At 52.5% G+C, this 12,039-nt stretch overlaps 3 protein-coding genes across 3 annotated transcripts; 2 read left to right on the top strand and 1 right to left on the bottom strand.

Moving 5' to 3' along the window:
• Window positions 1-92: 92 nt before the first annotated feature.
• On the bottom strand, window positions 93-2,008 carry COCCADRAFT_3406 (uncharacterized protein; the record flags this gene model as incomplete). The annotated part of the gene is made up of 3 exons (XM_007712104.1): window positions 93-1,234; window positions 1,410-1,718; window positions 1,822-2,008. 3 exons carry the CDS (start codon window positions 2,006-2,008, stop codon window positions 93-95), a joined length of 1,638 nt encoding a protein of 545 aa, XP_007710294.1.
• A 1,013-nt stretch (window positions 2,009-3,021) lies between these two features.
• COCCADRAFT_3407 (uncharacterized protein) lies at window positions 3,022-8,352 on the top strand (the record flags this gene model as incomplete). The annotated part of the gene is made up of 3 exons (XM_007712105.1): window positions 3,022-5,875; window positions 5,926-7,347; window positions 7,394-8,352. The coding sequence occupies 3 exons, from the start codon at window positions 3,022-3,024 to the stop codon at window positions 8,350-8,352; spliced, it is 5,235 nt and encodes a 1,744-aa protein (XP_007710295.1).
• A 1,736-nt stretch (window positions 8,353-10,088) lies between these two features.
• COCCADRAFT_24672 (uncharacterized protein) lies at window positions 10,089-12,000 on the top strand (the record flags this gene model as incomplete). The annotated part of the gene is made up of 3 exons (XM_007712116.1): window positions 10,089-10,263; window positions 10,326-11,532; window positions 11,625-12,000. 3 exons carry the CDS (start codon window positions 10,089-10,091, stop codon window positions 11,998-12,000), a joined length of 1,758 nt encoding a protein of 585 aa, XP_007710306.1.
• Between the last annotated feature and the right edge of the window lie 39 nt (window positions 12,001-12,039).

Here is a 12,039-nt window from a genome sequence, read left to right on the forward strand (position 1 = left end):
ATATCGCGTGTCTAATAATGAGAGAATCCTATAGCCCAACAATCCACTTAACGCCCTCCCAATGCATTGAATCACTTTTGTCCCTCAATCGCCTAAGAGTAGAGCTTCTTATCGAAGCTGTGCAGTCCGTGGACGTTACCCTCAGCCTGTGCGCTGGCAGTTCGCAATTCGAACCTGACGGTTCCGTTTGAAACACCCTCGTGGAGCTCTGTAAGGCTCTTGACACCAATGTCCTGCAGAGAGTGCTGAACACCAGCCATAAGGTAGGGAACGAACTTGGTAATGGAGCCACGGTCCTGGACAGATCCAGAGACACCCTGAGCGACCAAGACACGGTCACCCTCGGAGAAGTAGCGCGCAGTACCAGCATTGCTGGCCTTGGAGTCTTGAGCACCGCCTCCTGCCTTCTTGTCTTCCATAGCAGCGATACTGCCCATACCACGGTAGGCCTTGACGAGCTGACCGTCGCGGCTGACAAAGTACTCTCCAGGAGACTCGGTGGTGCCGGCAAGAAGACCACCCATCATGACAGTGGATGCGCCCATGGCGAGACCCTTGACAATGTGGCCAACGTTCTGGATACCACCATCGGCAATGCAGGGCACGCCGAATCGTCGGGCAAAAGACGTGACGTTGAAGACAGAAGTGGCTTGGGGCCTTCCAACAGCCATGACTTCCTGGGTAATGCAGGCGCTTCCACTGCCCATACCAATGCGCAGACCGTCGGCCCCGGCGGCGATAAGCGCAGCGGCTTGTTCGCGGGTGACGACGTTGCCGCCAATGACATCAAGCTGGGGGTATGTCTGCTTGACGTACTTGATCATTTCGATCTGGTACATGCTGTTACCCTGGCTGCTGTCAAGGATGACAATGTCGAGACCAGCGTCTACAAGCTTCTGCAGACGAATCTTGTCCTCTGGCCGGGTACCAATGGCAGCGGCAGCGATCAACTGCTTGGAGTGGGGGAGCTTAGAGGCAAGAGGGAAGTTGAGGTTCTTCATCAAGTCGGAGCGCGACAGCAGCGCAATGAGGTTGAAGTTCTCATCAACAATGGGAAGCTTGCCCTTCTTGGACTTGTTGAGGATGTCGTTGGCCTCCTTGAGTTCGACGCCGTGGCGGGCAGTTACGAGGTCGGTCGACATAACCGCAGTGACGGGGTCGTCGAGCTTGTCGTGGAACTGAATGTCGCGGGGTGTGATAATACCAACAAGCTTAGAGCGCAGGGTACCATTCTCTGCAGCCATCGTTAGCAATTGCGGATTGCAAGAACTGAAAAAATTGGCAAATTTGAAGCATTTCAGGCATATTTTCTCCACAGCACGACGGAATCGTTGCGGATGAACGAAAGTTAAAAATTGAAAAGGTAATCATCACAATGCAAGGGGGCAGAAGGAGTGCGTCTGACTTACCAGTGACGGGGAAGCCACCGAATCCCCACTTCTCCTTGAGGGCCTTTGCCTGTCCAACGGTAGTGGTGGGCGAAATGACGACAGGGTCCAAGATGAAGCCGTTCTCAAAGCGCTTGACTTTGCGCACCATCTCGGCTTGGTCCTCCTGGGAGCAGTTGTGGTGGATGACACCAAGACCTCCGAGGAGCGCAATGTGGATCGCCATGTTGTGCTCAGTGACCGTGTCCATGGGGGAAGAGACAAAGGGGGTCTTCAGGGAAATGCGCTTCGTGATTGGGGTATCAAGGGCAACCTCAGCCGCGGGGAAGCCTGTGGCTCTGTTAGGATGGTGCGATTACATGACCAGAGTGCCAAAAAAAGTTTGTGTTCGGCAGGGTAGGCCTGGGATGGCAAAATTGCAAGGCAAACGCACCAATGTAGCCGGGAAGCATGAGGAAGTCATTGTAGGTCAGACCGCCGTTCTTCTTGGAGTCGATGAGCGTCTTGACATCAATGCCATCGTGCTCAGGATACTCGTTCTTGAGGATCTCAAGCGCCTTGGTGTGGTCCAGGGCGTCGACGGTGGTGTTGGTCATGGCGTCGCCGTTTGAGATGGGCATGACGTGAAAATAAAAGAAAAATGCTTGTCGAGGAACAGACAAGAGCTGCTGGGGTATCACTGAAAGAAAATAGACCGTGGTTCTTTGAGCAAAGACAGCGGCCGGGGAAAGTTGCAAGCTTTCCCAAGAGAAAAAAAAAAGTGTGAGAATGACGGCGGGGAAAGAATTTCAGTGGGCGCGCGAATGCCAAGGCCGAGTCCGGTTCAGGTGACCCCGCCTTTTAGCGTGTCGGCGGGCGCGTCGCAAGAGAAAGGCATCGTTGGCGTCGAGGGCAGCGCGACCGGCTGCGGCAAGGATGGAGCGAGTTGTGCCAAAAGGGCGAGAAGATGGCGACGTGGGCGAATTTATCTCAGGCCGTCTCGAGTGACGCTAGACGACGTGCGCTGGGACGCATTGGCTCCCCGTGCAAGAGGCGCTGTCCAAGTAGCGGTGTCCACCCTCTGTGCAGACGATGCAGACGAGACAGACGCTGGCCTCTTGCGCGAAATGAGGCATCGAGACACAACCACCACCACCAGGGCTCCGAGGGCTGACGAGCGCTAACACATTGCTTTGCCAGAACCCCCCCGTTGGGATGGGATGAGAATTGGGGGGTGACGTGACGGGCGGGTCGAGAAGCGTCTGGTCGGCTGGCCTCGGTTGGCTCGACAACACACACTGGCAGCCCGAGTAAACATGGGCCCGAAAGCTTGGACTCAACCACACGTCCATTTGCAGTCTCAACGCCGTAGTCTTCATCCTACGATACCCCATTTCCCGCCCTTCTTTACCCTCGTTGCCCGTGCAGACTCGACTTGCGCGCCTGGTCGCAGGGCTGAATCCGCTTCCTTTGGGCTGTGTGCGCTCTTTTCGTTTGTCCGGCAGTCGCCTCCACCATCAATCTCTTCTAATATCCGGGCCTCCATGACGGCCTCTTGAGCCTCACCTGCAAACAACATTGACCAGCCTGCCTCGGATCCCGTGCAACATATGCTGTCCCGCACCCCGTCGCACCCTCGCCCTCTGCCCTCACCATGAGTTACCTGACGACCCCACGCACCAGACTGGGCCATCCGTCCACAGCGCCTTCCCCACTCCGCCAGACATCAACCGCCTCGACTGCCTCGTCAAGCCGCTCAGATCAACATCCTCCAAGCCGCTCAAGTACACAGTCCAGCAATGCCTCGGCCGGCTACTCGTCCTTTGGCCACCGCCGCGGAATGAGCGAGGCCGCCGGACTCTTGACACGGCGGACAGACGACTACTATACACCTCCAGAAGCCGAGCCCAGCGATACGTATTCGAGTATGCGCAAGGCACTGCGCCCGCTACAGCAACCCCCCGCAAACCCGCCCTCGCCCGAGAAACTGACAAGACATGCAACCTTTGCGAATCCGCCATCCCCGGAGAAGCCATTGCGACCCTCGACCCCAATAAGCCCATCGTCTGCCGAGAAGATCCTACGACCGCCAATTTATTCAAACCCGCCGTCGCCCGAGAAGCTTCTGCGGCCTGCCACAGCCAGCCCTACACGGAGTAACAGCCACATGCGTTCCCAAAGTGTCGAGAACATATACGCCCCATTTGATAGCTCCGTCTCCCCGACCGAGAAGGCTCGTCCGCTTTCGCTAGCCGTATCACGAAATGACTCTGTCCGCGCACCCACTCGTGACCATTCTTCTCGACCGCTGTCACTTCACCTGGAACGACCAGAACTCAAGACCTTCCAAAAGTCATCGACAGGCCATCTCCGTACCCTGTCTAAATTCGCAGAAACCGCCACCGATGACGACTTTGCTATCAAGTCGCCCGAGCAGCAGGTCGTGGGTCTCAATGGGCGGAGAAGGCTTCAGCGGACAGACTCGGCACGACAAAAGTCGGCATCTACCTGGTCGAGCCGCAACTGGATGGATCAGCAGCGCCAATTCTTGCAGGCATACGAGTATCTTTGTCATATAGGAGAAGCCAAAGAGTGGATGGAGGACATCATCGAGACCGACCTGCCCCCAGTAGTAGAGCTAGAAGAAGCGCTTCGAGATGGTGTTACCCTGGCAGAAATTGTCCAGGCTGTCAAGGGACAACCGTTGCGCATTTTCCGGGACCCCAAACTCCAATACCGACACTCCAACAACTACGCGCATTTTTTCAAGTTCTTGTCCGAGATTGAACTGCCGGATCTCTTTCGCTTTGAACTAATCGATCTTTACGAAAAGAAGAATGTCCCAAAAGTCATCTACTGCATACACGCCCTTTCCTGGCTCTTGTTCCGCAAAGGCATAGTCGACTTCCGCATTGGCAACCTGGTCGGAAAACTGCAGTTTGAAGATCACGAACTCGAGGCAACCCAAAAAGGTCTAGACAAGTCTGGTGTTAGCATGCCCAACTTCTCGGGCATGCAGGCAAACTTCCAGGTCGAGCCAGAACCAGAACCAGAGCCAATCGAGTCAGAAGATGAACGCATCGATCGCGAGCTGGCCGAGAACGAAGACATCATACTGGATCTGCAGGCGCAGATCCGGGGTGCCCTAGTCCGGATACGTTTGGGCATGCTGATGCAAGAGCTCTGGGATCAGGAACACTTCATTGTCGATCTCCAAGCCCGTGTCCGAGCTGATTGGGCCCGCCAAATCGCAAACTACCGGTTGGACATGCGCCGTTTTGCCATGACTTTGCAAAGTGCCGCAAGAGGGTTCCTAGTCCGGTCGAGACTACAGGGCGAAGAGCAGTACTGGCAGGACAAGACTCCACAAGTGCTCAAAATACAGAACCTGTTCCGTGGACGCAAGGCCAGGGCTCAAGTTCAGTACACAAAGTCAAAAATCGAGCGTCACGAGCATGGCATACGCGAGTTCCAAGCAGCGATACGTGGAGCATTGGAACGTAAGCGTGTTGCTGAACGATACGAACGAACCCGAAACACTGAGCCGATTGTTGTCGACGTGCAGGCTATGATCCGGGGTGCCCTTGTCCGAGCAAAGGTCGATCAACAGTGGGCAGACTTGCAGCAGAGTGAACCTCAAGTTGCTCAGCTGCAAGCTGCTGCGCGAGCCATGCTTCTCCGCCAATCAATGCGCACAGATCAGGAAGGCCTTCGCCAACAGGAATCTACAATCACCCTCCTACAGTCTGCCATGCGAGGCCTCCTCGCCAGAAACAAGAATGCTGCAGTACAGGAGAACCTGGTAAGCACCAAAGTCGAGTGGTCCGGTCTTCAGTCTCGCGTTCGTGCCAATGTTGCGAGAAACTCTGTCAAGCAGATCCAAGAAGCCCTTCATGCAGAGGAGCCTCAAATCACGGATTTGCAATCTATGGCGCGAGCAGGAAAGATGCGTTCCGAAATTGCCAACATGCTTGCACAATTTCAGGACCAAGAAAGCAATGTTCTGTCTTTTCAGTCTCACATTCGTGGTTTCGTTGCGCGGCAAAGACACTTTTCTGACCTTGGAGAACTCCAGGCACAGGAGCCCGCTATTCTCGATCTGCAATCTGCCTGCCGTGGTTTCATGCAGCGTCAAAGAACATATGAGACGCTTTGTGAGCTCAACGCTCAAGAACCCGAGATTGTTGACCTTCAGGCTGTAGCCCGTGGCATGCTGCAGCGCATGCAAATTGGTCTGCAGCTTGGTCAAGCGGAAGAGCATGAAGAAGCCATCATTGATCTGCAGAACATAGCTCGTGGCATGTTGATCCGACGAAGATTCCAAGAGAAGCAGCAATTCTACAGGGAAAACATGGAAAAAGTCATCAAAGTACAGAGCTTTATCCGTGGTCGTCAGCAAGGTGAGGCGTACAAGAGCTTGACTAGCGGAGCGAACCCACCAGTGTCGACTGTCAAGAACTTTGTACATCTCCTCAACGACAACGACATTGACTTTGACGAAGAAATTGGTAAGCCATAGCCCATATGTCCTGATGAAGAAATGCTAACACTGTGTCAGAATTTGAGCGTCTGCGAAAGACGGTCGTCCAGCATGTACGACAAAACGAGCTCGCCGAGCAGTATGTTGATCAACTCGACATCAAGATTGCTTTGCTTGTGAAGAACAAGATCACTCTGGATGAGGTCGTCAAGCATCAGAAACATTATGGAGGCAATGTCGGAACTCTTCTCAGCAGCAAAGATATCTCGTCCAAAGACCCCTTCGATCTCAAGGCCCTGAACAAAAACTCCCGCCGGAAGCTTGAGCAGTACCAAGAGCTGTTCTTCATTTTACAGACCCAACCTCAGTACATGGCCAGGCTTTTCAGGCGCCTGCGTGAACAGAACCTTCCCGAGGGTGATACTAAGCGCATCGAACAACTTACCATGAGTCTCTTTGGACTTGCCCAGAAGCGTAGGGAAGAATACTGGCTACTGAAACTCTTGACCCGATCGCTGAAAGAGGAGATTGAGAGCTGTGGCACATTGCACGACTTCGTTCGCGGTAACTTTTTCTGGGCCAAACTCTTCGCCAACTATGTTCGATCACCTCGCGACCGTAAATTCTTGAAGGATGTTTTGGGCTCCGTCATTCGCGAGAACATTATCGAGAATGAGCATCTGGATTTGGAGAGCGACCCCATGCAAATCTACCGCTCAGCGATCAACAACGAAGAGCTCCGTACTGGCCAGCGAAGCCACCGTGACCCGAACGTCTCGCGAGATGTAGCTTTGAAGGATCCTGAGACTCGTGGAACCTTCATTCACAACCTCCAAGATCTCCGAGATGTTGCCGACCAGTACTTCACAATGTTTGAGGAAGTCCTCCATCGCATGCCTTTTGGTGTACGATACATTGCGCAACAAATGTTCGAAGAACTTCGCCTCAAGTTCCCGTATGAACCACAAGAGCAGCTCCTCCAGATTACTGGTCACTGGGTCTGGAAAAGCTATATTCAACCTGCTTTGCTGCAACCTCAGCACTGGGGTGTGGTTGACCGTGGCTTGTCGCCTCTGATGAACCGGAACCTTGGTGCAGTTAATAAAGTGCTTGGTCAGATCGCAGTCGGCAAGCTATTCGGTGGTGATGATCTCTATCTCCAACCACTCAACAGCTACATTACCGAAGCTATTGACCGCCTGCAAGACATCTGGTCGAACATGATCAATGTCCGCCCTGCTGAGGCCCAGTTCGAGATTGACGAGTTCAACGACCTCTTTGCAAGAACCAAACCTACACTCTACATCAAGCTCGCCGACGTTTTTGCCATCCACAACCTCGTCATTGACGACCTTCCAAACCTCTGCCCTGCGCAAGACGACCCACTTCGCGAGGTTGTCCGTGAGCTCGGTAGCGCAAAAAACAACGAGAATGAATTGTTGCATGTCAGCGCTAGTGAAATAACTCTCACTCTTAACCCCAAATATCATGAACAAGAAGGTAAGAATCCCGGTCCTGATGCGAAGATGCTTGCTAATCAACCTAGATCCCGACTCTGCTATCAAATCTCTCTTCATGGAAACCAAGCGATACGTCCTCTACATCATTCGTGTTCAGACTGGCGCCAACCTCACAGAGATCATGTGCAAGCCTGTCACGCCTGAGGACGAGGACCGATGGGATGCTCTTGTTAGTGAAGAAATTATTGCTCAGCGGAAAGACCGCTCGCGACGACAAAACAACGTGGTACGCTCATCGGCTGCTTCTACTTACACGACAGATATGAGCGCAAACTCTGTGCTGGATCTCGACTACACCACACTCAAACAATACTGCCTGGAGAACATGGTGCAACTTCAACGCGCAGGCCGCATCTCCCACACCAACAACTACCAGGATCTCCTCAACGCCATTGCAGTCGACATTCGCACCAAGCACCGAAGACGTATCCAACGCGCCAAGGAACTGGAAGGTGTACGCACTACGCTGGCCGCGCTCGACGAGAAGGCACACTTCCTGGAATCTCAATTGAAATCGTACAACGACTACATTGAACAAGCCATGATTACGCTGCAGTCGAAGAAGGGCAAGAAGAAGTTCTTGCTCCCTTTCACCCGCCAATACAATCACCAGCGTGAACTGAAGAACAGCGGTCGCGAGTACCGCTTTGGGTCATTCAAGTACTCTGCACGCAACCTTGCTGAAAAGGGTATTCTCATTTCCTGGTCAGGCTACCACGAGCGCCAATGGGACCGTCTAGATATTACCATTTCCAGCAACCAAACGGGTATCTTTGAGATCCAGGGTTCGCAAGGGTCCATGATGATCCCTGGTGCGTTTGCAGAAGTCCCGCTTGATGGCCTGCTACAGGCTCAATTCGACAATCACCAGTTCATGAATCTCTTTGGTGGCGAGGCCGGCAAGGGCGGTGGTGAGGGTATTGCGCGGGTCAACGTCAACTTGTTCCTGCATTTGATTTTCAAGAAGTTTTACCGCGATGAGTAGGTGGATTTAGCATGGTATAAGAGGAAAGAAGGGTAATCGTGTATATCTTTGATTGCGTACGCTAGCGTTACTGTTTTGTAGGCGTTTTTTTTTCGGGTTGTTGCTAGGGAAAGAGATGGTTGGATGGGAGCATGCACGGAATGCACATGACCTGGTGTTTTGGGTGAGGAAGTGCTGACCGGGACTCTTAGGAATATGGGTATACCTCTTTCTGGTTTTTTTTCTTCTTCTACTTTTTAACCCTTTTTTTCGGGGGCCTCTTTGAAAGGCCGCTCTTCTTTTTCTCTTTACTTTTATAAGTTGATACCTGCATATATATCCCTGATGAGTGCGCATGGATGAGAAGACGAAGAGATGAAGGTGTATTCTTTCACTTTCTTTTTCGAAACACGGGCTTTGCTGACTTGAATGTTGAATGATGCTTTGGCATGCGCCTGGTACTATGTATCCAATAGTTGGAATGATATTAGATACGAAGAGAATGAAAGAAATGAAAATATTCCATGCATTTGCTGCCTGTGTGATGTTGTTTTAAATTATTCTTTCTTGATGAATTTTTTTGAGATACACTAGTACGTCTCGTGAATAATCATAATCGTACACATGCCAATAAGGTCAGTCAACATGTCAATTCTTCTAGATATATCATCGAATATAGTCATTTTCACCGCATTTCGACAGCTTCTTCAACTGGATGGGCATCCTGAGTCCAAGACGGCTGGAAACTCAGACCCAAGCAAGACCTGGAGTGAACCTTGAAATCTTGGCAAGAACGATTTCCTAAACCAGACATCCAAAGCATCCAGACCGTTCCTTCGCAACTCAATAAAAATCTCTGCACACTCGTTGTCGCGAAAAACGCAATCACCGTTATCTCGGCAGTTATCCGATGGCCAAGTCCATCGCGCATCGGCGTCCAGCGATGGTGAAGAAGCGCAAAATTTGACGCCATTCCGTCCTGCACGGTTACCAAAACTCCCCTTGTCCGCGGCAGACTTGCATCGCCATTGGCTACCTGCATCAACCAGCAACAAGGTTTAGGATGGACCTCTCCATCCTCTGTGGAACCTCTATCATTACCATAGTCAACGGCACTTTTCAAGCTACATACCAACTCTCGAGCTGAAGAATGGCCACCGATCAAATGTATGATGAACGCATCACTTACATACAAGACGGGCTTAGTAGCACGTGGCTATACGGCATAATGGACGATCCGTGTGAAAGCACCGCGAAATATGGTCACGCGCGACACAACGCCCAGGACAACGACAGCGCGCGTACTGCCGGCTGCATGTCGCTCCGCATCCCCCGCTTTCTACACTCGGTCTGTGTCGCCTGCATATATAGAACCCTGATTTCCCTTTCGCTTTTTAAGGGACCCTATGTGTTACAGGAGATTTTCTTTTCTCCTTCCATCTTTATCTGATCCAATTGAAGAGGGTCTTTGCTCCCGAAACCCGCTGCGGTTGGCACAATCTATATTTTTGTTTTGCCATTCCGCGGTTAAAGTTTCAGGGCACAAGGGGACTGGGGGTTGGTGCCGCAAAAACGTCATTCCTACATAGTCGCTCACAAACTCTCGGGATCTTGTTCCGTGCCAGCTACGAAAGAAGGGAAAAACTGCGATTTGGGGGAACGCGTAGCTGGGAAGACACTGGGAGAGACACAAACAAGAGAAGCTCTACGGGTCTTTTGTCAAGAGAAAAAGAGAATAAAATCGCATCACCACCACAATGTCGCTCTCGCAACGCGTAACGTCGATAGAGGAGCATGAGCCATGGAGTCGAGAAGCCAGCCCCGACTCACGGCACCGCAAAATGAGCTTCAACCCCGTTGGCACATGGACAGAGCAAGCAGGCGAAGAGCCCACCATCGGCGCGTTCGAAGTGCCGCAATGGAAAAGACTGTGTACGTCGACATGCAGGGACGCGCGCGCCGTGGGACATACTGAAAGCTAATACTCCGTGTAGTACAAGTGTTTTTCGCCGTCGTGTACTGTCTCTTCGCTGCAGGCGTCGTGTTCGGGTATGCAGCCATCAAGCCGGTATTGCTCGAAGAAGGAGTGTACAGAGATTACTGTAGCAAGGAAGAGCTGGATAACGATGTTCGAGTGTGTTATGAGCAGGAGCTCAGGCTCAATCTCATGTTCACGATTGCGGCTGTGTCGACGAATGTTGTCGCGCTGCCTGTTGGCACGATTCTGGATCGCTATGGACCACGAGTTTGCGGTATAACGGGTGCGATATCCATCACCATTGGCGCATTGCTCTTTGCTTTCGCTGCAGAGCTTCCCTTTGACGCATACATCCCCGGCTACCTCTTTCTCGCGCTCGGCGGACCCTTCACTTTCATCTCGTCTTTCCAGCTCAGCAACACCTTCCCCCAGTACTCCGGGCTGATCCTCGCGCTGCTAACCGGCGCCTTTGACACCTCGAGCGCCGTCTTCCTCGTCTACCGCCTCATCTACCAAAGCACGCACGGCTCCTTCTCCATAAAATCCTTCTTCCTCCTCTACCTCATCGTCCCCGCCTTCATCTTCCTCGTCCAAGTCCTTTTCATGCCCTCGGTCTCGTACAAAACCGTCGGCGAACTCGTCACCACCGCCGACGAAACAACAGTCATCCACGACTCCGACGACGAAATCGAAGACGCCGCAACCGTCCAATCTTTGCGCGACGCCCGCCGCGCCCACCGCGACAGCATCGTCAGCGAAATCACATCGCTGCTCGGCACAAAGAACGGCCTCGACCAAGCCAAGGCTGAGGAAAAGAAGAAGGATATCTCAGGCGTCTGGGGCGCACTGCATGGTTTGAGTGCTTCCCAGCAGATTCGCACCCCTTGGTTCATCCTCATCACCCTCTTCACCGTCCTCCAAATGACGCGTATAAACTACTTTGTCGCTACCATCCGCTCGCAGTACACTTACCTCTTCCACTCCTACCCCCAAGCCGTCGCCATCAACAATTTCTTCGACGTTGCTCTTCCTGTCGGCGGTGTCCTATCCGTCCCGTTTATCGGGCTCTTGCTGGATAACACAAGCACGGTATTTACGCTAGCATTGCTGGTCACGATTGCAACGACAATTGGCGTCTTGGGCGTCATTGCGCAGACATGGGCTGCGTATGCTAATGTTGTTTTATTCGTATTGTATCGTCCGTTGTACTATACTGCTGTTTCGTAAGTTTCTCTTTTCACACTGTTACCTTGAACCATTCTCCCCCTCTCCTCAAGGTCCAAGTGCACGTGAGCTAACACGAATAAAAAAACAGCGACTACTCCGCCAAAGTCTTCGGCTTCGCCACCTTTGGCAAAGTCTACGGCCTCATCATTTGTCTCGCTGGTCTCCTCAACTTCTCTCAATCCGCACTCGATGCCGCCACTCATAAAATCTTCAATAATGATCCTGTTCCTGTTAATGTTCTCTTGCTTAGTCTGGCGCTCCTGGTCGGAATTGCGCTTGTGGGTTATGTGGGGAAGAAGAGTAGGGGTTTGAAGAGGCTGAGTGTAGAGGAGGAGGCGCAGGAGGCCAGGGAGAGTCTTATTCCGAGTGCGGCGGGGGGAAGTGCGGGTGAGGGGAGTGGGTATGGCGGTGTGGCCGTGAATGGGTGGGAGGAGGAGGAGGAGGATAGGGGACGGAGGATGTAGAGAGAGAGAGAGGGTGGTTTCTTGTCCCTTGAGACTTTA

The sequence above is a fragment of the Bipolaris zeicola genome (genome assembly GCF_000523435.1).
Source record: "Bipolaris zeicola 26-R-13 unplaced genomic scaffold scaffold_39, whole genome shotgun sequence".
In the NCBI taxonomy this organism is placed as follows: Eukaryota; Fungi; Ascomycota; class Dothideomycetes; order Pleosporales; family Pleosporaceae; genus Bipolaris; species Bipolaris zeicola.